At 43.7% G+C, this 26,713-nt stretch overlaps 1 protein-coding gene across 1 annotated transcript; it reads left to right on the forward strand.

The window, feature by feature from the left end:
* The first annotated feature begins 3,161 nt into the window (after positions 1-3,161).
* LOC138799625 (cobalamin binding intrinsic factor-like) lies at positions 3,162-18,673 on the forward strand. Its single transcript, XM_069981073.1, has 9 exons — positions 3,162-3,268; positions 3,364-3,552; positions 6,487-6,630; positions 7,831-7,980; positions 8,275-8,447; positions 10,204-10,390; positions 15,235-15,379; positions 17,975-18,093; positions 18,260-18,673. The coding sequence occupies exons 1-9, from the start codon at positions 3,169-3,171 to the stop codon at positions 18,319-18,321; spliced, it is 1,269 nt and encodes a 422-aa protein (XP_069837174.1). The 5' UTR covers positions 3,162-3,168; the 3' UTR covers positions 18,322-18,673.
* The last annotated feature ends 8,040 nt before the right edge of the window (positions 18,674-26,713 follow it).

The raw sequence follows: 26,713 nt of genomic DNA on the forward strand, positions 1-26,713 counted from the left end.
TTATAAATAAAATAAATAAACATGTTTGGTATCGCCGCGTGCGTAATCGCCCAAACTATTAATTAATCACATTCCTGATCTCGCACTAAATGGCGTAACCGCAAAAAAATCCCAAAGTGCAAAATTGCGCATTTATGGTCGCATCAAATCCAGAAAAATTGTAATAAAAAGCGATCAAAAAGTTTCATATGCGCAATCAAAGTACCGATAGAAAGTAAACATCATGGCGCAAAAAATAACACCTCACACAGCCCCATAGACCAAAGGATAAAAGCGCTATAAGCCTGGGAATGGAGCGATTTTTAGGAACGTGTATTTGTGAACAATGGTTTGAATTTTTTACAGGCCATCAAATAAAAGAAAAGTTATACATGTTACATATACATGTACATATATAGTTATACCTGTTACATTTTAATCGTAACGACTTGAGGAACATATATAACAAGTCAGTTTTACCCCAGAGGGAATGGCGTAAACAAAATGCGTTTTGGTTTTTTTCAATTTTACCACACATTTATTTTTTTTCTGGTTTCGCAGTGTACTTTATGAAAAAATGTAGCCTGTCATTGCAAAGTACAATTAGTGGTGCAAAAAATAAGGGCTCATGTGAAAAATGTAAGTGCTATGGCCTTTTAAACACAAGGAGGAAAAAACAAAAACGCAAAAATCGAAATTGGCTCTTCTGTGAGAATGTGTTGACAGCCTTGGTAACTCTTTAGTGGGCTGTCATTGAGCAGGGACTTGGAGACTGAAGCAGGAGTGTGCATGCAGGTAAGCATGGGCTCCCCTCTCCGCTTAAAGAATTGACATGTCAATTTTTTGAGTGGAGAGCAGCGGGAGTGGACGCACGCGTGCCCTCCCATTCTCTGGCGGGATTCCGCCATTTTTGCTCAGTGTGAACTGGGCTATATACTGTAATGTACCAAACAACGTAGCGATGAGGCGGCACTCCAGATATAGTGAATAAAGCAAGTGAATTTATTCACCCATTATGTGCAATACAAGCTGCAGCCGCCCCACACCGAGTGATTGGTGACTGACAGTTATCCCTGCTCTGCTGCTTTACTGTGCAGTGGCTGCAGGCTGCAGCGCACCTGATACAGGATTTTTCTCCAACTGTATTACCTATCCTGATACTAGTATGCATTAGAATAGATATTAGAGGAGGCTCTGTATCTGCAGGCAGCAGTGTTAGTGTGGTGTGCCGTTGCAATGCTGTGGCGGAGGCACGGATGGTCACTTGCCAGATGGTAGGGCATGACGCCACTCCAGTGGTGGTTGGCCAAGATGTAGCCGGACCCTAGGATGTTATGTCGTGACGCCAGTGTCGGTTGGGCATACAGGTATGGTGGCACACCTGCTTTTATTTTAAAGGGCCAGTACCATCTTGTTCCCCTGTCATCAGGGACCTGCCGGTCTGCTGAGGGGTCCCTTGGGCTGTTGGCACGGTGGTCCGGAGTGCAGTAGTGACCCACCCGAACTAATGGCACTGCCACCCACAGAAAGGGGAGATGTCCCAAGGAGTGTGTGTATACTGTGTTGGTGCAGGGCAAAGAATCACAAAGTCTCTTTGCCATAAATAAAATCTTGTTTACTCTGAAGGTACCTGTGTGCAGCAGAACATATAGCTGTGCCTTGACAGAATGCTCTACACTTGATTATACACTTGTTAGTACAGGATCCAGATCTGTGATGAGAGCGTAGCGAGTAAGACAGTCGTGCCGACTGGGTTGCGTGTTGAGAGGTTTAACGAAGAATCAGAGGAGCAGTGAGGAGGATGTTGTGAGAGTCCCAACCCAAGTAGTACTGTGCTCTGCCGGGATGTTGGAGGATGAGGTAAAAATAGAAGAATACTTAAGAGAGAATACTTGTGCCTGTGCATCGACTCTTGTCGGAATTAACCACCTATTGCCCTACCAGTGTCTGGGATCTGTCCTAGTGGGTGACACAAGCCCCAGACCCTGTTACCTGGGATGAACAGAATGCTGAGCGTTTCCTGCTAACACCTGCGCTGTGAGATAGAGTTCATAGGCTTCTAGCAACTTTGCTCTATCTGGATCAGTTCCTAGCTTTCTGCTTTTTTGAGGATACTGTCCTGCACTGTGACTCTCCTAGTCCACGGCTTTGGTTGATAAGATCTCTGACTTCTCCTCTCCTGTAAAGGGGTTTAATACTGCATAGTGCTGAGTAAGGTTACTTGAAGAGAAACTTTTAGGTGCATCTTGTATCTACAGAGTCTCATGACCAAAGACCTCTTACAAACAAGGAACCTGTCAGAGGGCCAGGGCCCAAAGGAACCACTGTAGGGAACGTTCTAGCTTGCGTCCTTCCCCTACAAAGTCCAATGCAAAAAACCTCTACACTTCCTCTACCCATGTGATTTCCTATCTACAGCTCCCTGCAAGGTGTGCTGTGAATGGGTGAAGAGTGCATAAAGAAGAAGTAAAGAAAGAGATGATAGGACAGAAGAAGATACTCTCATTGGTTCACAGATCCATGTGACATATAAGCAAACAATAACCCTTTTCATACTTCAGCCGTGCAGCAACTAAGTACATATACCTACAATAGCGACATCTTGTGGTGAAACGTTATCACTACTACATCACCACTTACTTACAATAAGTACAGGCTTTTGCGAAGGGTGTAACCGATAGCAACACCCGTGGTGGGACACCACATTAGTGATATCTGTGTCGGGTGGTCTGTAGCCAATGTGAATGAATGGTGCTCCACCATAGTTTTCAGCTATATCTGCATCCAGATTATGCAAACAAAGTTGGAAGTGATGAATCCACCAGGGGCCAACTGCTAGGGGGCCTAGTGCAGACGCACCATGTGCCCTATTGTTAAAGGTCCTTGATGCGGGGTGCTACTGTGGATACAAATGGTATGACCTTGGATGGTTTCCAGGAGTAGACAATATGGTCAATGTGAGTCTGTACTAAGCTTTACTAAGAATTGTGTCTTTGTATTAGATAAGATTATTACACTAGGTATACATGTTAATAATTCCACATCACTCCTGCACCAGGAAGAGGATATCCGTGCCTTGCACTGTGTAAATCTCTTGATATATTAATCTATAACACATCGCAGCCAACTTGCTCAATCCTTGGATGATTGCCAAACACGGCATATGTATAAAGAGGAGGAAGACTGAACATGTCATTTCTACATGACTGTATCAAGATGAAGCAAGTCATCATCTTATGTGCTGGGCTCCTTACCCTCACCCATGTCTGCTGGGCTGACGCTGTCTGCTGTAAGCACAAGACTATAAGGACCCTGGTGGACACTGGACCATCTCAGGTGACATTCTCTGAGGTCCATCTAACATGTCTTCTCATTCTTTTACAGATGTCTCTGATACACAGAAGTCCTATGTCACCAGCTTGACTATCAGCATGGCACAAAGCGTGGGGCCATGTGTCACTCCAGACCCCAGTGTCCTTCTGGCACTGAACCTAGGAAATATCACAGACGTCTCCACTCAGGACCTGCTGGTAAAACAGCTAAAAGAAGATGCTGCTCAGAAGATCACTAAAAGTAAGTCAATGAGTCCAAACCCTGAAGTGTATGTCTCTGATTTAGCTGGAATAGAGTGCCCTTTTTTTTAGTATATATTAAGTTTTACATTAAGTATTAGATTTAATTATTTTGTGTTGGAATATAATAATGTAAAGTAATAAATTATAATGCAATATCATATATAATAAATTATAATGCCATACACAGTTATGACGTTGGACATTTAGTAATAATATTAAGCGTAATAAAGATATTACAGGATTATTTTACTACTGCAAATACTACTAGTTCACTAGTTTAATGTTACCTTAGCATAAAAAATTTCTTCTTTAAAGGGGTTATCCAGCGCTACAAAAACATGGCCACTTCAATGGAACCAAGTTTCAAACCCCACCCAATCTGGAGACAAGAGTGGGGCAAAAGTGGCCATGTTTTTGTAGCACTAGATAACCCCTTTAAGGGGCAACATATTACAGATACAGGTCCATTCTATTAGCTAAAGGGGCTTAAAACATTTGTGCTGTTTTGGATAATAGGGTAATATATCTTATAAAGCACTGTGCTGCCTTTACATATGGAAGTATAAACAGCTGGCGGATCTGCTATGAGGTCATCAGGTTTTGCATAGATTTACTGTAAGTTTAGGAAGTTTAGAAAGAACATAGAATTGCATCATGTAATTGCGAAAAGTATTAGTATGTGGTAGGGCTGCACCTAGGCAGATGACATACAATTAACCCTTTAGTGCTCATTTATTCTGCACATTTCTACTTATATTAGACTCATAGTGGTATTCCCAACTTGAAACCATTTTCCCTGTCACCAGGATAACAAGCTATCTAGTGGGCATCTTATGCATAGGAATATAAGAATTGGAGCAATGTAATTGGATTCTGACCCTGACCCATTTTACATTGTGACAGATATAGCAGTACTGGTATATAAACTAACATGTTAATATAGGTTATGAGGTGGAGCCCTTTATCAGGTTATTTTGTTGCAGAAAGTCTATGCATGTTGGAGAGAAAGAGGAAAAAGTAGCAGATTTACATGGTTTTATTTTAGCCTAACCCAGCACCGTCTTTTTGCATGACTTTCTCCACTGCTTGGTTTCCCAGACATCATAAAATGAGGAGTATCACCTACGTGAAAACGAGAAGGTTACATGGGGTGTTTAGCAGTTTGTGTAAAAGAAAATACTAAAAATAGAAAATAAGATTATATTTACCTACCATTTGTCCCCTGCTGGGTCTCCTTAGCTGCCATTCCTCTCCTTTCAGTCCCCCAATATTTTTTCTTTTGATGGTGAAAGACCAGCCAACTACTTGCTCAAATGGGAAACCCATGCAGCCAGTGACTGGTGGAAGGTCCTGCACTAAGATGCTCATTATAGCAAAAGAATGAAGAAAGAAAATCAGGGGACCAGAAGAAGAGGAACGGCAGCTGCGGGGGGCTGGGGGTAGGAAAGTATGGTTTTATGTTCTATCTTTAGCCTGCTCCAGCATTATTTTTTATACCTAAACCTGAGAATACCCTTTTACAGATTTAAAAATTTCACCAATGTGTGAGATAGGCTTAAGCGATCGCAAAACGAATTTTCCGTACAATATATCGTACCGTCTAAACGCTGATCGTTATAAAAAAAAAACGTTGCTCCGACATCGTTAATCGTGCAATCGGGCCAATTATCGTTTCGTGTAAACGCAGCATTAGACACCAGTGTATCAGCATGATTAACAGGTGACAGCTGTTTTGCGTTAGACGCTCTTCTCCAGAACTTGGCAAAGAAACTTTTTATTGTACTCAAGAGTTGATAATGTGTGCACATATTTTAATGACAGTAGGTAAATGTCCCCATTTTCAGTACCGCTAGCCTTTGTTGTTCTATATTACAAATATAACTTATTAAATAAGTTTTCGTGCAAAATAGACTTATGAGCTGTCTACAGGTTTGCCCATTCACTCAATCACCGACCGGGACACCCAAGCAGATCAGCTGTTCAGCGACCTGTAACTGCAGCTTAGCTCCTGTTCATTTGGAACAGACCATTGCTGCAGTTTCATATCGCCGTCTACACTACACAGTGAGCAGAGACAAACTGCTTCTGCACTGTTGTTAAATTTTTTTTCGAAAAAATCAATAGTCCAGGCGATTTTAAGAAACTGTAATTGGGTTTATTGATCGAAAAATAAATTTTTGTGATGGAAAAGCAGTTTGAAGCTCTCCTCCTATCTTTATGGTTTTCCTATGGAGAGAGGGACATAAGGCACCATAACAGGGCAACAAAGAGTTCATTTAGAGCTACATCACCAGGCTCTCTCCTCTGATGTCAACACTGACCTCTCTGACCTCTGAATAGCACTCAGAATAGCTCCCCCACTGTGTAATCCTTTGTTCTCTGCTCTCTGCTGCCGACTAATCTAGCTCCTTCCTCCTCCCCCCTCCCCTCTCTATAGCTCAGACAGGATCCGACTAATAAAAAACAGTTGAGATTTCCTGATTCTGAGCAGTGGATGACAGAAAGGAGAGGAGGGGGGGGGGGCTGGGAAAAGTCTTTTCAATGCAGATAATGGCATGTTTGCCTAATAAACCCAATTACAAAGTTTCTTAAAATTGCCTATACTATTGATTTCTGCAAAAAAAAAAAAATTAACAACGGTGACTCTTTAAGCTTTTAATCATTTTCCCAATAAAATGATTAAAATACAGGAAGAAAAAGCTTGATGTTATCATAAGAGGCCTTTTGCTTCTATTATTTTAAGCAATAATTCATGCAATGCCGTGGAATATATACATTTGTCAGTAACAGTGGAAGTGTGTCAGTATACCTAAAATATCAGGCCATCACACCATATTTTGCAAGTACTATACATCTTGGTGTATACGCATATTTATTGGCAACATCTTAATCTTTTACCTTTTACTGTTTCTTCTTGTCTCCCTGTTTGTAGATGCGCCCTTCTCTTCAGGAAAAGTTGCCCTTTACGTCCTTGCTCTGCAGTCCTCATGCTCCGACCCAGCTGAGCTTCCTAATTCTAATGCTGATCTTGTTCAACTTCTTGAAACCAAAACTCAAGAAGAACTTGAGAGTATTGGTAAGTTTTATATTTGGAACCTAGGACATCTTTATTAGATATTGTGCAGATATAAATGTTATATGTAGCCTGCATGTTGTGGATCTTTTCCTTCCATGCGTGGAGCTGTTTGCTTTGACCAATGAGATGCCTCTCTCCTGCTGCTCTCCTATCCTTTCATAGCTGTCAGTCTCTCAAAGAGCTGAGGGAGAGAGGCTGCAGCTTCATCCCCCCTCTATCCCCTGCCTCTCCTCCTGTGTTCAGTTACTGTGTTACTATAGAGAAGGTTGCTGAAGTCTCACTTCTGAAACTCAACCTCAGAATCCAGTTTCCTATCTTCCTGGTATAACATACTGTAGTTTACACTTTTGTGAGCCTGACCTACAATATTGTTATGCTAAGTCTGGCAGAGTTGGTATCTCCACATTATCAAAATTAATAAAAGTATATGTGAAAGTCTATGTAGAGATTATGGACATTATTAGGATGACTTAGGACGCAGTCTATGACCTTGAACCACCACCAGGGGTTCTTTAAAACATTTTTTTAGGGTATATTCACACGAACGGGCTCGCAGCGAGATTCTCGCTGCGAGCCCGGCAGGTCCTGGCAGTTCCCATACACTACATACTTGCTGCGGTCTAAACGACCGCAGCGAGTATGTAATTATACTGCCCTTAACCCCTTCTGCTCCCGCCCGGCTCCCCCGCTGTAAGCATACATTACCTGTCCTTGCTGCACAGGTCCGGCGTCCTGCTCTCCCGCCCGGCCAATCAGTGGCTGCGGCTGGGCAACACACTAATTGGCCGGACGGGAGAGCAGGACGCCGGACCCGTGCAGCAAGGACAGGTAATGTATGCTTACAGCGGGGGAGCCGGGCGGGAGCAGAAGGGGTTAAGGGCGGCAGAATTACATACTCGCTGCGGTTGTTTAGACCGCAGCAAGTATGTAGTGTATGGGAACTGACAGGACCTGCCGGGCTCGCAGCGAGAATCTCGCTGCGAGCCCGCCCGTGTGAATATACCCTCAAAGTAACACGTGTTAAGATGGTTCCTTAAGTGAGATACCTTCTATGAGAAAGAGAATAATTGGATAATTCTTTCGCTATGATTCTAGCTATGTTTTGTTGACCGATCATCTAGTTTTAGAAAAACTCGATGTCAATTAAGGGAAGCTGTTTGTGTCTGTCAATAGGCTAAGATGACATATGCTTTATTACAGAAAACAATGGTTCCCCCCTTACTACCTGGTACCAAGTCAGCCTTGATGTGCTAGGTCTGTGCGTGATGTCCAAACCTTCCGCTATCACAGCGGCACATGCTTCTGCAAACTCCATCCCTACAAACCCATCTGGGCACGAATTTTCTGTAGGTGAGTTCTTTCAGAAATATACCCCATATGTATTAATATTAAGACCTATATTTATTTAGTGAGGACTACTCACTCCAGACAAACTGCATTATAAGTAAAGGGATGAAGAATAACGCCAAGGGTTCTAAAGAGGTTGTAAGGGAAGCACCATGATAGGGACTAGTTTTGAACTATCGGTGCTCCCCTTACTATTATGTAAGTCACTGGATATAAATTTAACATACATTACATTTCTTGGGAAACTCAAGAACTAAAAAGCAATAAATACAAATAAATGACCATTTCTATTTGTAGATACGGCCGCTGTGGCAGTGATGGGATTTACTTGTGTGCTCAAAATGGATGATGTGCCCCCAGACACTTTTGCAGCGTTGAAGTACACTGTTGGGGCCCTGGTGGACATGATGTTGAATAGTCAGAATAATGGACTTATTGGTAATATCTACAGCACTGGGCTGGCTGCACAGGTATTGCTACCCACGTTCTACTTTAAAGTATATCTATCATCTGTATATGCGACCCTATATAAGAGCAGCAGATTACAGCTATAGGTCTGTAGCACGCCTGGTAGTCATAGTCGTAATGAGTTGAGCCCCCCCCACTCCCTTTCTGCAGTGACTAACAGTTGGGTATACATACATGGCAGCCTGTCAGTCACCGAAGCAGGGGCGTTGGTAGGATCTAAAAGATATATATGTATTTTTTTTTTATAATACAGTGTCACTATAAAATATCTTGTAAAACGCAGTCATAGCTACACCCCCCATCAGTATTCTCTCCCTGGATATTATTTTTATTATGAAACCTGTTACCTGTAAATACATCAGCCCTGCCACCTGAATATTTTCTGTATACAGCAGTGTGTTTCTATACAATAGAGTCCTCCACTTAGTTAGAGCAAATACAAGGGGCAAATAATACCATGACCATGACTAATATATTATTACCGCCATACAGAGCCTATACAGCAGTACAAACTGGTATAATATAGACGTTCTGCAGCCTATATAAGTGATTACAGTTCCATCTAGTGACTCACAGGTAAAGTCTTCTCTAAGAGGTGGTCATTTTACTTTTTCTTCTTCATGATGACTTCTCCAAACTTCAACTTATCTCTTCAGACATAAGTGTACAATATGATAATAATGTAATCAATATGATGCCCCAACTGTGCCAACCACTCACTAATAATGCCCCAATTGTGGAAACCACTCACTAATAGTGCCCCCACTATGACCCTATCCACAAATAATGTCCCAGCAGTATAAACACTCATTCATTTTGCTCCGTGTCTCAATGTAATAATGCCCTTATGTGCCGCCCATAGGTAATCGTGCCACCTGTGCCCCCCATGGAGTATTAATGCCCCCTGTATTAATAATGCCCTATTGTGGCAAAATGGAAAAAAGGACTAATTATCTCATGCTTACTTAGTCCCGTTCCTATGATGACTGGAGCAGCTCTCTCTCCCTCCCTTAATGCCGGTTGCCTATGAGCCACAGGGACAGGATCCTCAGGCAGACGTGATGACATATCATTGTGCTGACTCTCGTTGAATTTTTTTCTGTCTCTATCTGAACAAAGTTGGCCAGCAAAGACCCCACTTAACCCCCCTCTGTGTGGTATTGAGCCACTCAAAATCGCCATTGTTGGTAGGTATAATAGCAGTTAAAGTGACACTGTCACCCCCTTTTGGCATTCTGACTTCTCTACACAGGTGTAATCGGTAAATTTAGCAATTTTCATACCTTATTTTATATCATACATCATGGTGCTTGTTCAAGTAAAAAGTGATCACCCGCCCCCTTGCCGACCATTGGAACAGGCTGGCCTAAAGTTCTAGGCCCCACCCCCTCTAGGTCAGCCCATGGTATGGGCGTGAAAGGGGCCTATGTGCAGTTTACATCTGCAGGGGCGGGGTCAACGGTGGGGCTGTGGGCAGGGCTAAGCGGCACTGTTGCCCTGAAGCCCGCCCACTTAGCACAATCTGCAGTTGATAAAAGATCACTTTTTACTTGAACAAGCAACAAGACGTATGATATAAAATAAGGCATGAAAACTGCTAAATTTACCCTTTACACCTGTGTAGAGAAGTCAGAATGCAAAAAGGGGGTGACAGTGTCACTTTAAATATTATGTCCTTAGTGATGCCAGTATAAATCCAGTATGCCAGTCATATTTTTCTTGATAATTGAAGATATACTTAACTTTTCTACTTTCTAGGCCCTAACAGCAGCAAAGCCCTACTATTCTTCAAACCTCTGGGATTGTCCTCAAACATTAAGAGCAGTGATAGATTTGATACCACAAAAGAAATTCTCCCAGCCAATTGCTGCTGCTCAGCTTCTACCTTTTCTGTGGGGTCAAAGTTATGTCTCTGCGAAAGACATCTCATGCCCAAATAATAATGGTGAGTGAATTCTGTACAACCAAACAGTAAGGCCTGCTTCACATGCTCATAATATGGCCACATCTGTCTAGTGTCCAGATTATGGCCACTACACCATCAACTGTCCTGAGGGTTCTACTCAGCCAGACTAAAGGCCCTATTACACGGAGCGAAAATCTGCCCAGTCAGGCTGATTAGGCAGATTAGAGCTTTGTAGAATAAAGATGATGATCAGCAAAGGGCTGACCTGCTGAAAAACCATTGGCCACCAACTGTGCATCGCTACGTGTAATAGTGTAAATATGAGGCCGGCGGCTGATGACTGTCTAAAAAAATAAAAATAAACTTTTTACATACTGGTCCTTCCTCCCCCGATGTTCTCCTCGCTTCTGCCCGCTGTCCGCAGCCACCACTGGAACTTCAGAGACGGTCTCTGAAGTGACAGTCCACTTAGCCAATCACTGACTGAGACAGGACAGCGTCGCGGCCAGTATTTGGCTGAGCGGCCTGTCACTTCAGAAGGTGGCTCTGAATTTCCAGCAGTGGTTGCGGACAGTGGGCAGAAGCTCAAAGAACACCGGGACTGTGGACAGGTATGTATACAGTTTATTGTTTTACGCTAAAAGGCAAGGGGCGCAAGTACATTGCCAATGACATATATATATATATATATATATATATATATATATGTGTGTAATCTAGCAGAGTGGCACTTCAGGCCATGTAATAGAAATCAATGAAGACCTCTCCGTTGATCATAGCACACAGAGAGGAAGTAAGGGAGACAGACCAGAAAGCGTTCTCCATGTAAGAGCTTAAAAATATATAAATATAAATAATAAATATGTATATATATATATATATATATATATATATATATATATATATATATAAGAAAAACTCAAAACAGCTCAAAATCAGAACAAAATAATAAAAAGAATATTGTCGCATACAGTTTGTTTAAAAGCATTTAAAAATTGATAGTAGTGTCCCTTTAATATATAGCTGAATGGCGTTGTAAAGATGTCTCTAAACTTCATAGTATACTCTGTGTATGCATGTAACCCCAGAGTAACTGAGCCTAAACTTCAGAGTATACTCTGTGTATACATGTAACCCCAGAGTAACTGAGCCTAAACTTCAGAGTATACTCTGTGTATACATGTAACCCCTAGAGTAACTGAGCCTAAACTTCAGAGTATTCTCTGTATATACAAGTAACCCCAGAGTAACTGAGCCTAAACTTCAGAGTATACACTCTGTGTATACATGTAATCCCAGAGTAACTGAGCCTAAACTTCAGAGTATTCTCTGTGTATACATGTAACCCCAGAGTAACTGAGCCTAAACTTCAGAGTATACTCTGTGTATACATGTAACCCCAGAGTAACTGAGCCTAAACTTCAGAGTATACTCTGTGTATACATGTAACCCCAGAGTAACTGAGCCTAAACTTCAGAGTATACTCTGTGTATACATGTAACCCCAGAGTAACTGAGCCTAAACTTCAGAGTATACTCTGTGTATACATGTAACCCCAGAGTAACTGAGCCTAAACTTCAGAGTATACTCTGTGTATACATGTAACCCCAGAGTAACTGAGCCTAAACTTCAGAGTATACTCTGAGTATACATGTAACCCCACAAGCAACAGGTCTAGAGACAGAATTTGGGACAGGTAGGGTTTGATGCAAGTGCAATTTCTCGGGCCTTAAAGCAATGAAGTGTTCTGCCACCATGCTATTATATCCGTAGGTTTCTGCTTCACCAGTCTGGAGGTTATGTGAAAAGAGATTGTGGTAGATATATAAGCCAGTATAGGAAGGTCACTTGTAGTACACATGACTCACAGGACTACCCAATGTACACCATGGAATACAGCCAATTTTTCTTTCTTGCAACATTGTTTACTTAATGGAAATAATTAGATAAGATATAAAAGGACATGATGCTGGAGGACAGTAACTCTTTCACTGCCACTTGCGTCGTTGCTGCACTGCATAATGTTTGTGGCAACTGATACCAACAGAGCAGAGCAGTGGCCGGGAGGGAAAGAGCCACATACCATGAAGGAGGAAAGTTTGCTAAATGTATTTAGAAAGATATTTAAAGGGGTACTCTGGGCTGGGGTTATTTTTAGGGTATGGCCAGGGAAGGGGTCGAAAATGAAGGCCGCTGGTCACTTACCTTACCGGTTCCAGCGCCGGGTCCCATATCACACTGCCTCGTTCTTCCGTCCCGCTGCTGCTTCCTGGTCTGAGCTGCGGCTATTCAGCGGCCGAGGCGGGACTCTGCTACGACCGCTGAATGGCTGAGCTGCCTTGAGACATAACGTCACGCCGCTGCTCAGACCAGGAAGCGGCAGCGGGACGGAAGAACCGGGCAGCGCGATACGGGACTCAGTGCTGGAATCGGGGAGATAAGTGACCGGTGGCCTCTATTACCACCCCTTCCCATACATTGAAAATAAGTCCTACAAGTTTAACTATATTAGTCCCACAAAACAGAAAAATCTGCTGCAGGCAGAGAGGAACATAATAAAGAATGTATACTAACTTATCCCCATGCCCCCTTAGCACTGCCTTACCGATTTCTGCCAGCCGCCAGCCTCCTGCAGCTCCTGCTGCTGGAACATCACATACCTGGCTGATGGATTGCCCGCTCAGCCAATCAGAGACCAAGGCGGGACACCACTGCAGTCACTGACTGGCTGAGCGGGCAATCCATCATGTGATGTACGTCAAGAGATAACTAACAGCAGAATGACTGTTAGGCCAACAGTTATTGGAGGTGTATGGCCACTTTTAGGGTGCTAACACACATGATCAATGTGCAGCAGATCAGCAGCAGATCTGAAGCAGATTTGATGGTGCAGATTTAATACTGTGTTCAGTTATTTACATAAAATCTGCTGGGTATCCGCAACAGAAAATTCACTGTGATACGGTGTGTGTGAAGCTACCCTTACAGAGTAGCACTGCCAAGTGCTGAAGTGCATGGCAAGTGAAAAAAGAAAATCACCCATTTAATACAAAGTTCCATATTGTCTCAGGAAGTGACAATAACACATGGACTGAGTGTCATGAAATGTGTTTATATGGTTGAGCAGCTGGATACAAGCCTTACCAGGTGCAATGCAAACATCAGCTGCCTATTGTAAGGTTAGAAAGGATATGCAAAATAGCTCTCAGACCTCTTGAGCAAAGAGAAAGTCAAGTCTTGCTCAATCAAGGAGCCTTGGAACATTGACTGGGGATTTTATGCAAAGCCAAACAATCTCTCCAAAAAGAAAGATTTCCCATCTGCAGACAGCTGTTTCGAGGTGTTTGCCCCTCATCAGTGCAGAGCAGGGTGTTGGCTGGCTAGTGAGAGGTCTATCGACATGGGTCAAAGGGGTACTAATTCTCTTTAAGGAGAGCTCACGCTGCTCTGCACTGATGAGGGGCAAACACCCCTTTTAATATTTTTATTTACCATTTTACAAATTCCATATAAAAGCAAATGCGCATTCCATTACAACATAATTACAATTACAAAGAAAAAAAAACTAAGAAAAAGAAACTCTTTACACAATCGTGCATATTTGAAACCTCCAGAACATAAATACATCTCTCTCCCTTCCTTCGCCCTCCCGCTGGTGGGAGGAAAAAAATAATTAATTCCACTTTTCTTATAACTAATTTCACTTTTAAAGTAATAACTTTCGTACTTTGTTTTTTAATTAAATCAGAAAACCATTAAAGGCTTTTAGCTAACTATCCTTAATCACAATGTAAAATATATAGTAATACCCCTTCTCTCTAGACCACAAGAGGCATTAGGTATTAAAGGGATATTCCACTTAAACATAACTTTGATATAGTGCTGCCCATGGTGAGACTAACAATTCATTCCATACTTGTTATTATTTATTCAGCTTTCTTCCCCCAGTTCTCAGCTGCTGCTTTCTGCTGAAGACACAAAAATCTGTGTGTGAGCTGTTCTCTCTGTCTCCCCCTCTTCCCCCTCCCTTCTGAGACAGCTGATGTAAAAAAATCTCTGGCAGGCTACAATGTTGCAGATAAAGCCAGTCAGGGACTTGTTTACATCAGCTGTCTCAGAAGGGAGGGGGGAGGAGGGGGAGATAGAGAGAAAGGCTCACACACAGATTTTTGTGTTTTCAGCAGAAAGCAGCAGCTCAGAACTGGGGGGAAGGAGACTGAATAGATAAATACAAGTATGGAAAGAATTGTTAGTCTCACCATGGGCAGCAACATTAAAAGTTATGTTTGAGTGGAATACCCCTTTAAATTCTGAATGCCCCTAAACCACCAGGATTATGATAGTACTATGGTCAGTAACCGTAAAAATCACCCTATGTAAAAATGTGTGATGTACTTGCTGTAAAAAATTGGCAAGGTCCATTTACCCAGGGGCATGTTGTACTTGAAAACCCTCTTTAAATATCCTGCAATAGCTACTGCATATATTTTTTACTTAGATGAATGGAAAGAGCCTTTAAAATGCCAGTTCACAGTAGTATAGAAAGAAGAGCTTATGGTTTATAGAACCAAACCTGTAAATATGTGAGACACCTGTGGGAGCAAAAGAGTTAATAAGAAGTGACTTCTGATTGGCCAGACTTGTGCCTTATATACGTATCAGAAGTTTACCCAGGCTCAGATATTTCATAACCTTCGAAGAAACATGTTCGCTTACCTTCTCTGCTTGGCGTGCCTGCTGTGTGCCCGAGATGTATCGGCACAGGAGGACTCTGGTGAGTATGTCAGACAAGCTTTACCTGGATGATAGTCATTATAATCCACCAGCTCTAGTGATGCGTTCTATTACTTTTCCTCTTATGCTTTGTCTTTTCTTCCGTAAAGCTCAGCTGATCTCAGTGGAATATACCATCTTCAATGACCTTATTGGAGAGCCCTTTAAGTACTCCATCATTGTGTCTGTGAAGGAAGGATCCACTCTTCTCGAGGTTATGAAGAAGGCGGAACAGCTTAATCCCAAACACTTCAGGTGAGATGTAGCAGAGGGTTGTTGGCGTGGTTGTTAAGAACGGACCAGATGTGGCGTTCCCATTCTTTTTATCAGTGATACAAAAATAGTTGTAGATAGACTTTCCTTTACCCGGGTCAGACATTCAGTTCACTGGCCTAGCCTTGTATCTTACAACTTTGTCAGAGTCTGAGTGGCTTGGTGGCACCTCCACTGACACCTAGAAATCGGGGGTCATGCCCTTCTAGTGTTACCTTAGCTATGCCCATTCTGTACAATGTTAAAGGAGGTGTTCACTTTAGTCGACTGTTATCATTCTGTAACAATGAACTGATCATAGGGCACCTGCTCCTGGCATCCTGGGCACGGCACTGGCAGTTCCTTCATAGCAAGGTATTATAATAACTTTCTGCTCAGCTGTCAAGCAGTGGACATCTATCTATGGACTCCATATATTGCACGGCTCATGTACTTTTTATGGTCAGTTCCTCCTTCAGCTGAAGTCTTAAGCAAACTAAGATAAATTGTTTTCTATGGATGCTATATAATAACCCCAGTAGATGAGGATGTAGTTGATGGCAAGTGGGTATATAGTAACTTTGCAGTCTTAAAGAGTTATTCCATAGAAACAAAATGTCGCAGCACTAGTAATATGTAACTGCAATTCCTGAAACAGCCACTGGGGACAGCAGAGGGATTGTTTTGACCTTTACTGCTGCCAGTCAATGGAAAAATGGAAACGTTAAAAAAAGTTTAAAGGGGTTATCCAGTGCTACAAAAACATGGCCACTTTTCCCCCTACTCTTGTCTCCAGTTCAGGTGTGGTTTGCAATTAAGCTTCATTTACTTCAATGAAACTTAGTTTCAAACCCCACCCAAACTGGAGACAAGCGTGATGAAAAAGTGGCCATGTTTTTGTAGCACTGGATAACCCCTTTAACTTCATGAAAAAAAAAAAAAATTGTCGGAATACCCCTTTAATTTAGTTCACCCGTGTCATCATGGACGTTATTAGAAGGACTTTCTCACTTGATATTATCCACTTTGTTTTTTTGCCTTGATTCAGTAAACATTTTCCCACAAAGGTGTCTTTCATCAGATTTAAAGGGGTTGATCAATATAAGGAAAAAAATCTATTTAGACAAATAGCACTAGTCTTATCTATAAGTTGTGTCTGGTGTTGTATACAGTGTTACCGGGATGTAACCAACTCCTACAGATTACATTGAAACTATTATTCTGTATACACACAATATATGCAATAGAGAACACAAACATAAATCAAAAGAGCTTTGAAAGGAACTGCCGTGTTTAAGTAGTTTGTGAGCCTCTGTGACAGTAATGGGGTGTGACTTATAATCAGAGAATACACACCTATACAAGATGCAGCTTGCCTTCATTGTTAAAGGCTATGGACACATTTGCATTTTTTTTTGTTTTGTTTCTTGGATGCAAAATGAAGAAACTTTCTAAAGCTAGACTTCATTAGGAATTTAATACCATTTAGCTGCTACTCAGAAAAACATAAGCTAAACCGAAAAACTTTTGCTGAATAGCCTCCAAGTAGTAAAAAACACTCTCTATGCTCAAGGATGTACAACACACGCAGCACCCCGAAAAAACTCCTCACATAGAAGAGACATCCGAGCCAAACCACAAATCTTAGAAATGGTTAATAAAGTTTATTTTGTACAGTCATTTTGAAAACATGATCTTCACACAAAAAGTATATAAAATATTCTTTATACAGAGGAGGACAACACAAGACAGACAACACAACACAAGGAAAGGGAGACAACACGGATCACGCATGTGTCATAAAGGGAATAAAGTGCATGTTTTGGCCATGGAATCTTATATATCACAAAGTGCCATGGGCATCATGCAGTAAACAAAAAATGTAAACATGGTATTACATAAGATGATCGTCAGAGGTGAAAGGTAAAAAAGGTAAAAATGAAAAGTGCTTAAGTACCAACTAATGATCACCTCGAGGGAAAAAAGGATACAATACATAACAGAACTATAGACACTGTGCATGCGAGCCGTGCAGCTCCCTTACCAAAACCCTCCCTCCCTTAGAAAACACCCCAACGCACGCTTCGGTACATCCTTCGCCCTGATGACAGAAGTCCAGAAGTACTCCTACCCTTGCATAGTTTTTAGCCAAGCTGTTTTAGCCACAAAATTGTGCACAAAATTTGCTCCAGATTCATCAGGGCCAGTGCGTCTAATGATAAATTTTGTGCAAGGTCTAGGGATTTTTGCACAGCATGAAATTTGTGCCCCAAGATATTCAGATTTGTTGGTATGTTCTTTACATGAAATTATGCAAACCCTCAAGAAATCCATGTTAATTCCAGGTTGTAAGGTAGCAAAACACAAAAAAATGCCAAGGGGATAAATACTTTCTCAAGCCACTGTAGTCAGAAAATAAGGAATAATAGGTTGTGAGGTACTGTGGTCTGAGAGCCAACAGGTAATCCAACAGGTAACCAGCAACTGTGGATGTGAATGGAATAGACATGGTATAGCTCATTATCAGTACAAGATACGTATCACTGTTTTCATTGTTTTTGGGTGTTTTATACTAATATTATTCCCCTTCCCACACAGTTTTGAGACAGAGACCTCTTCTTGGGGAGCTTTTGTGACATCCATTAACAACCTTGGAGGAAGCACAAATGACAAGACGTACTGGCAGTTTTTCAGCGATGTCACTCCATTAGATGAAGGTGAGTAATAACAGAAAAATATCTAACAATTCGTCCATCCCTGCAAATGATCAAAAGTGGGAATAGCTGTGCCAACATGTCACAGTGCTGGAACAATCTGATCTCATATTCATTATCATTTTTATTACTGGAACCCAGTGTCATTTGTTGTTCTGTTTCTCCGCAGGTGTCGGCACATACAAGCCCAGTAACAAGGAGCACATTCTGGCCATCTTTAGCAGATACTGAATATTTCACTTATTATTTTTGTCACGGTATATATGTTTGTGATGTAGCCATACTATATTTGCTCAGGAAAACTATCCAGAGTTCACCTGATTTCTTGAATGGAAGAAGCTTTAAGCGGTTTGTCTTGTATATCCAGTATATTAAGTGTTTTTTATGTTATTTGTGTTGGAAACCAAAACAGTGTCTGTGTCTTCACTGTACTACTCCTATCAATGTACTTCTACAGTACATTCAGTTTATTGAACCTGTTTGGTAATACAAGGATCATTTTTTTGCAACCTAACCTCTGCAGAAAACAGGTGGCTTCTATTTATTAAAACACAGTGTTTTAATAAATAACCTTTTACTACTACTTTTAATGCTTATCTTGGACCTGCGCCCGATGGTATCCCAGGTTTGGAGTGGAGGTATCTGATGTTTTGAAGTAACCAGTGTGGTTCCTTGGAGTGGCTGCGGTTCATTCCCTTACACACTATTGCTGAGAGTATGTACCTTACATTTGCACAACCCTTACAGGTGAGAGTCTCCAATTTCTCTTGCACTAGTTTATACTGTGGAAATCACACTATGGAGCGCTGTTCACATTTGTATCTATTGTCCATTTAGAGACACTATCATTAGGGCTTCCTGAGGCTTCAGGAACCTTCTTTTTCTCCCGATCTCCAGTCCGTCACTTCAGACACACATTTTACTTTAAAGTGATACTGTCACCCCCCTTACTCTCGCTCCATTTGATAAGTAGAGGGTGTCACTCACAGCAGTTGCACCCCAACGCCCTGCTGCCCAAGTGCCATGAAGCCCCGCCTAGTTGACACTGTCCACTGATGAAATTAAGCGATTTTGGAGCACAACGAAGACACAGACAAGTTTTATACAGATATATATGGAATGTGCAGCATCTAAGCTTGTGAATTATGCCAACGATGCAACTGACAATATTACTTTAAAAGTGAATGTGGTGTGGCTGTCAGCAATACTACCACCCTGCAGTGAGCTTAGCAGAAGGACAGTAGACTCACTACAGAGCTGAACTACCCAGCTTTTTAAGACCTTCATTCCATTTTTACTTCCTGTGTAATAGACCCTTTCATTTGTGTATGTTACTGACCAAATTTTCCCAGCACAAGTATGATGGGGGTGGGGCTACGCACAATCCAGTGCTGGAGCACCATTAATTTAACCAGGAATAATAATAAGGGTCACAACGCTATATTTTGGCAATTCCGCAGTGCAGCCCAAGATCACACAATTCTATAGTGCAGCCCCCACCCTTATCCGCATGCATGCCCTTTAACCCCCCCTCGTGACACACTAACCACCTGTTCAATCAACTCGACCCCCGCAGGCCACGGGTACTCACCAAAGTACACAATAGAGGCATCATGGACATGAGGGTGGCAGTGAGCATGTGAGCTCACCTATTCCCAGAGAATACTGAAAGGTTATCCAGGAGATGTTGGCTGCAGTAGTGCAGGGCCGGACTAGGACTTAAAGTCAGCCCTGGCAATCAAACCCCAGCAGCCCACATACCATATCCTTCTCTATATATCATGGATAGCGGTGTAAAATACGCGCTGTAGCAAATTCTGCTTCATTTAGCTGTGTCCCCACTACTCCCTTAAGCATGTGAACCCCACCATCAGCACCTAAAAATAATCCTATAACATAATCTGCTGCGGATTTGATGCGGCATATTTATGCATTTATTTCAACTGATTAAATCAGAAGCATCAAATCCGCATTTGATTAGGTATGAACGTGCCCTTAAAGGGAACCTGTGGTATCTATACCAGGTACACGGCTGTAGAACCCAGTGTACAGGTCAGGGACTGGATCTTTAGTCTAGTGTAAACCTCTGTAACCATTCTTTTCATTACCCCTGAAGTGTCACAGAGGTGGAGCCACAGCAGCACCTTCTGCCCCCGTCCCTTCCTGCTCTGACTGATGGACTTTAGTTGGAAGTTTACACTGGACTAAAGATCCTGTCAGTGATATCTCCCTCACACCTGTCTGCTGAGATCTACAGCCCTAGACCTGGTACGGACCTCACAGTTTTCCTTTAAAGGGGAAAAACATGGCCACCTTCTTCCAGAAACAGCGCCACACTCTTCTTCAGTTTGTGTGAGGTATTGCAGCTCAGTTCCATTGAAGTGAATGGAGCCAAGTTGTAATAACCATACACAGTCTGAGGACAGGGTGGTGCTGATTTTGGACAAAAGTTACTATATTTTTTAAATCCCTTTTATCCTGACTATATCTGCACTCCATATAATGGCGGTATAAGTAGTAAGGTTTTAATTATTAAAATGTGTCTGCTGGTTGTGATCTTATGTGTAATCAAAGATACGTAATGAGGTGCTAGATAGATATTTCCTACTGGATATCTATCTATCTATCTATTTCCTACTGGATATCTATCTATCTCCTATCTATCTATCTATCTATCTATCTCCTGTCTATCTATCTATCTATCTATCTATCTATCTATCTATCTATCTGTAGGGTCCCAGGACAAATTTTAGGATATATAAGGGTAACATAGGTAAGAATTTTCTGTGCATGATAATACTGTCATAGGTATTAACATAAGTAAGCAAATATTATCCCCATACTGTACACATTACTGCCATACTGTTACTAAGCAAACCCACCAATATTTCCTATACTACCAGTATAAAAGTAACAAATAATATCACCACACCATGAGCACGGCCATAATCACCACATAATGACTAATACCGCTACACTGTGACTCCATACAATCCACTATATACAACACTAATATTACCAATAATACCAGAATACACAGGACGAGTAATACCATCAAACCATGCCCACGGTGACTGGATAATACCACTATACCATCACAACATGCCCACTACTCTCACCATACAGTGACTGGATAATACCACTATACTGTCACCAAATAACAGCCATCATATAAACACCAATATTCTCCCAAAGCAGTGACCATAGAACACAGGTGTCACACTTCGTCCCTCCAGCTGTTACAAAACTACAATCCCCATCATGCCTGGACAGCTAAAGCATGACGGGAATTGTAGTTTTGCAACACCTGGAGGGCCGAAGTGTGACACCCCTGATACTGAGGTAGATCCCAGCTGTGTAAAGGTTTTGCAGACATTATAAGTGATTATAGTGCAGTTACATCCTGTCACTCACAGTAGGCGTCTTCTCTGCATGACCAGACGTCCACTTTTCCTTTTCTTCTCCATCTGGCTCCGGCCATCATGAAGGCTTCTCTGGCCATGACGCCTCTCCACGGGATCTGTCAGACAGACATTTTAGGCTTCATGCTCCAGCAACATCCTCATCTATACATCCCTCCATATAGAATAGCTCCCCCTGCATAACCCCATATAGAATAGCCCCCCCCCGCTGTACATCCCCCCATATAGAATAGCCCCCCCCGCTGTACATCCCCCCATATAGAATAGCCCCCCCCCCGCTGTACATCCCCCCATATAGAATAGCCCCCCCGCTGTACATCCCCCCATATAGAATAGCCCCCCACATCCCCCCATATAGAATAGCCCCCCTGCACCCCCTAAATAGAATAGCCCCCCTGCACCCCCCTCAATAGAATAGTCCCCCTGCACACACACCCCTCAATAGAATAGCCCCCCTGCACATCCCCCTCAATAGAATAGCCCCCTGCACACACACCCCTCAATAGAATAGCCCCCCTGCACCCCCCTAAATAGAATAGCCCCCCTGCACACGCACCCCTCAATAGAATAGCCCCCAAGCACCCCCCTCAATAGAATAGCCCCCTGCACACGCACCCCTCAATAGAATAGCCCCCAAGCACCCCCCTAAATAGAATAGACCCCCTGCACACCCCCTAAATAGAATAGACCCCCTGCACACACCCTAAATAGAATAGACCCCCTGCACACCCCCTAAATAGAATAGCCCCCCTGCACACACACCCTAAATAGAATAGCCCCCCTGCACACCCCCTAAATAGAATAGACCCCCTGCACACCCCCTAGATAGAATAGCCCCCCTGCACACCCCCTAAATAGAATACCCCCCCTGCACCCCCCTAAATAGAATAGCCCCCCTGCACCCCCCTAAATAGAATAGCCCCCCTCCCCCCTAAATAGAATAGCCCCCCTGCACCCCCCTAAATAGAATAGCCCCCCTCCCCCCATAAATAGAATAGACCCCCTGCACACACACCCTAAATAGAATAGACCCCCTGCACACCCCCTAAATAGAATAGCCCCCCTCCCCCCTAAATAGAATAGCCCCCCTGCACCCCCCTAAATAGAATAGCCCCCTCCCCCCCTCAATAGAATAGCCCCCCTGCACACACACCCCCATAGAATAGCCCCCTCTGCGTGCCTCCCCCCTCCTGCTGTGTGGCCACATGTGAAGGGGTTAAAGAAAAAAAAAAACATTCTCACCTCACCTCGCTCCCCAGCAGCTTCTTCCTCAGCTTGGATCTTCGGTCCACGTCCACTGCTGCTGTTTCATCTTGCGGTGGCGGCAGCAGCGACCCCTCTCCTCTCTGTCCTCCAGGTCCTCAGCGGCGCATCAGGGAAGTGACGTCAGCCGCTGGGGGCCTGGTGATGTAGGTGCCTGCAGACATGCCTGCGCGCGCGGCACGTCTGCGGCCTAGGCATCGGGGGGGATCAGGAGGGGCGGAGACACACCACCGCAGCCCCCTCCCGCCATCACAGCCCTCTCACCTCGGCCCGGCTTGCCCTGCCCGCTCCTGACGTGCTCCTTCAACTAACGAGGGGCCGCTGCGGCCGGCCGCATCGGCCCCACGTTGATTAGATTGGAGGAGCACGTCAGTAGCGGGCAGGGGCGGGCAAGCCGGGCCGAGGTGAGCGGGCCGCAGCGGTGATCTTTTTTTTCTTTTTTTTTTTCATTATCCAGCCCGGGCGGCCCACGGACTGGTAATCTGGCCAGCCCAGCGGGCATTTGCCCGCCCTGCCAGATTACCAGTCCGGGCCTGCAGTAGTGTATACTATACATTATATACAGCAGGTTATCCAGGAGATGTTGGGTGCAGTAGTGTGTGTTACATCTTATATACAGCAGGTTATCCAGATGTTGGGTGCAGTAGTATATAGTGTTACATGTTATATACAGCAGGTTCTCAAGGAGATGTTGGGTGCAGTAGTGTAAGGTACATCTTATATACAGCAGGTTATCCAGGAGATGTTGGGTGCAGTAGTGTATAGTGTTACATGGTATATATAGCAGGTTACAATGGAGATGTTGGGTGCAGTAGTGTATGTTACATCTTATATACAGCAGGTTACAATGGAGATGTTGGGTGCAGTAGTATATATCACATCTTATATACAGCAGGTTATCCAGGAGATGTTGGGTGCAGTAGTGTATATTACATCTTAAATACAGCAGGTTATCCAGGAGATGTTGGGTGCAGTAGTGATATTACATCTTATATACAGCAGGTTATCCAGGAGTCTAGCAGATTTAGTGACACTGTAAGTAGTCATTGTGTCATTGTCACTGCTGCTGGCTTCTCTTTGTCTGGGCTCCTACCCCCTGCTGGGCTCTTCACACCCACTGCTCTGATCAGGAAATGGAGATGAATGGAGGGCAAAGCTCCACCCCCTCTTCTTCCTCCCGCCGGCGCTGGGCTTCTGGTGACGTCATTATGCAGCACAGTGAGTTTCCCCGAACTTCCGGTCCTGGTGCTGCAGACTGCCTATGCGGGGCTAGAGGGTCGACTGGGTCCCGTGGGATTTTATTTTTAGTGAGGGGTGGCAGGTGGAGAGCAGGCTGCCTCCGGCGGGCTTCCTTTCACTTCACATTTTGTTGGGGCCCCATACACCAGTACTGCCCTGATGGTGGCCCTGGGGAGGGGCCTCAGCGGAGAGGTGAGCCGAGCAGGGGCGTAGCTAATGTCTCTTGGGCCCTGGTGCAAGAGGTCAACTTGGGCCCCCCCTTACCACATACTTAATAATAACACCACATACTGAGTAACACCACCACTGCTACTGACTAATAACACCACATACTGACTAATAACACCACATACTGACTAACACCACCGCTGCTATTGACTAATACCACCACATACTGACTAACACCACCACTGCTACTGAATAAAATCCTCTGTACATAGACCAATATCACTTCATACAGTCATATAGAGGTGGACGCACTGTACACTGGCTCTATACACCATATACATTACAGTGCAGTTATATCAGGTGACTCACAGGGGACGTCTTCTCTGATCGGAGTTCTTCCCTTTTCATCTTCTCCATCTGCCCTGGGCCATTATGAGAACTTCTCCGAACCACAAATCCACAGAATCTGCCAGACAGACATATTAGGCTCCTCGCTCCTCACCATCCTCATCTTTCTACAAACTGCACATCTGTATTGCCCCCTTTACACACTCATTTAGTAGGTAGCCCTGACTCTATGTGATCACCCTTATAGTACATATCCCCCTATTGTATACACCCCCGTGTAGTCCACCTTATAGATGGCCCCCCAATGTTATCCCCCATATAGATGGCCCCCATGTTATCAACCATATAGATGGTCCCCCATTTTATCCCTCTTACAGATACCCCCCATGTTGTCCCCTCCTCCTGCCCCTCCATCATCATACTACTACCCCTTTCATCCTCCTGCCCCTCCATCATACTAAAACCACCTCCATCATAATACTACTACCCCTTCATCCTCCTGCTCTTTCATCATCATACCACTACACGCCCATCATCCTCTTGTTCCTTCATCATACCACTACACCCCTCATCATCCTCATGTTCCTTCATCATCATACGACTATACCCCTCATCATCCTCTTGTTCCTTTATCATACCACTACACCCCCCATCATCCTCTTGTTCCATCATCATCATACCACTACACCCCATCATCCTCTTGTTCCATCATCATACCACTACACCTCTCATCATCCTCTTGTTCCATCATCATACCACTACACCCCATCTTCCTCTTGTTCCATCATACCACTACACCTCTCATCATCCTCTTGTTCCATCATCATACCACTACACCCCCATCATCCTTTTGTTCCATCATCATACCACTACACCCCTCATCATCCCCTTTAAAACAAAAAAATCTATACTCACCTGAATGATTTATCTAGTCCCCTAGTCACCTCGCGGACCCCCCCCCCCCCTTGGTAGCGGCCCGGTCGCTACACCACTGGAGCCGAGCCCCAAGCGTGCTATTTAGCAGCAGCTTGCTGTATCTATGGGTCTTTGTGACCCATGGCTGCATGGATGGGCTGCTGCAAGTTAGGGACAAAGATGTGGCGGGGGCCGTGCGGGCCCCCTAAGATGGCAGGCCCGGTCGCCGTGGCGACCGCTGTAGTTACGCCACTGTGTGTATGCATTAGGCTGGCACAACCTCTCTGTCCCTCCTCCCCGCCTTCCTCATCATTAGGAATGCTCCAGGCAGATTGTCTCCTATTCCTCACCTGTGTGAATACTGAACATGGGCTGGATCGGACAGGAGAAAATGTTCCAGTTGCATTTCTAATGATGAAGTGGGTGGGAAGGAGGAACAGAGGGGTGGTGCAAAGTTAGGGCACAGATACTCTGAGCCCCGGCGGTTGGGCACGGGGCTGCAAGTAAAAAATTTTTTTTTTTTAATTTAGTTTCTTCTCTTTATTAAATTTTCCATAGTACAAAATCATGTTAAAACCTCAATGATCCACCTCCTACCCCATACAATCTCCATCAGCTAAATATACCCGGTCTAGTTCATTACCATCCATTATAAACCATAACCAAACAGCATTATGGTCCGGAGGGGATTTCACCAGGGGGCTCAATCCATCCCTTTACCAGGAACTATCTAAAATCTTCCCCTTACCAACAGTATATCCCAGCTTACTAACACCACCACTATATCTTACCACTATACTAACCGCAGAATCCAGACAACGTCGGGAGAGCACAACAAACTAACTTAATTGAAAAAGTCAACACTTAGCGAGCAGACTCGGTTGTCCCTCAGCAGAGCTCCGCTCCCCTTGCATACATTTCACCCCCCAAAGAAGGGGAAAGAGAAAGGAGAAAGAAAAAAAAAACACAAAAGGGAAAGAAAACAAACAAAAAAAAAGATAAATAAAATAAAAATAAACAAAATTACAAGATTACAGAGATATACTTCTGTTCTTTATCCACCTGGTAATTCCATCCATTCAGGGTATTCTCTCTGGCCGAACCGCCTCATCTCTGGAGCTGTTCTGCCCAACAGAGCCCTTCCCACCAACCATTCCTTCCTGGAGCACAGGAAAGCCCACTCAGGTAGACCACCCGTCAGGGCCAGATTAAAGGGAGGGCACCAGGGGCACATGCCCAGGGGCCTCCACCACTTAGGGGCCCCCACC

The sequence above is a fragment of the Dendropsophus ebraccatus genome, chromosome 8, assembly GCF_027789765.1.
Source record: "Dendropsophus ebraccatus isolate aDenEbr1 chromosome 8, aDenEbr1.pat, whole genome shotgun sequence".
Classification (NCBI taxonomy): Eukaryota; Metazoa; Chordata; class Amphibia; order Anura; family Hylidae; genus Dendropsophus; species Dendropsophus ebraccatus.

What these genes read in the sequence shown, in the direction of transcription:
- LOC138799625 (XM_069981073.1), top strand. Translation starts at nt 3,169, where the DNA reads ATGTCATTTCTACATGACTGTATCAAGATGAAGCAAGTCATCATCTTA. An exon ending in TGCTCAGAAGATCACTAAAA is followed by an intron (nt 3,553 to 6,486) that starts GTAAGTCAATGA and finishes CCCTGTTTGTAG; the next exon opens with ATGCGCCCTTCTCTTCAGGA. An exon ending in GCACTGGGCTGGCTGCACAG is followed by an intron (nt 8,448 to 10,203) that starts GTATTGCTACCC and finishes TCTACTTTCTAG; the next exon opens with GCCCTAACAGCAGCAAAGCC.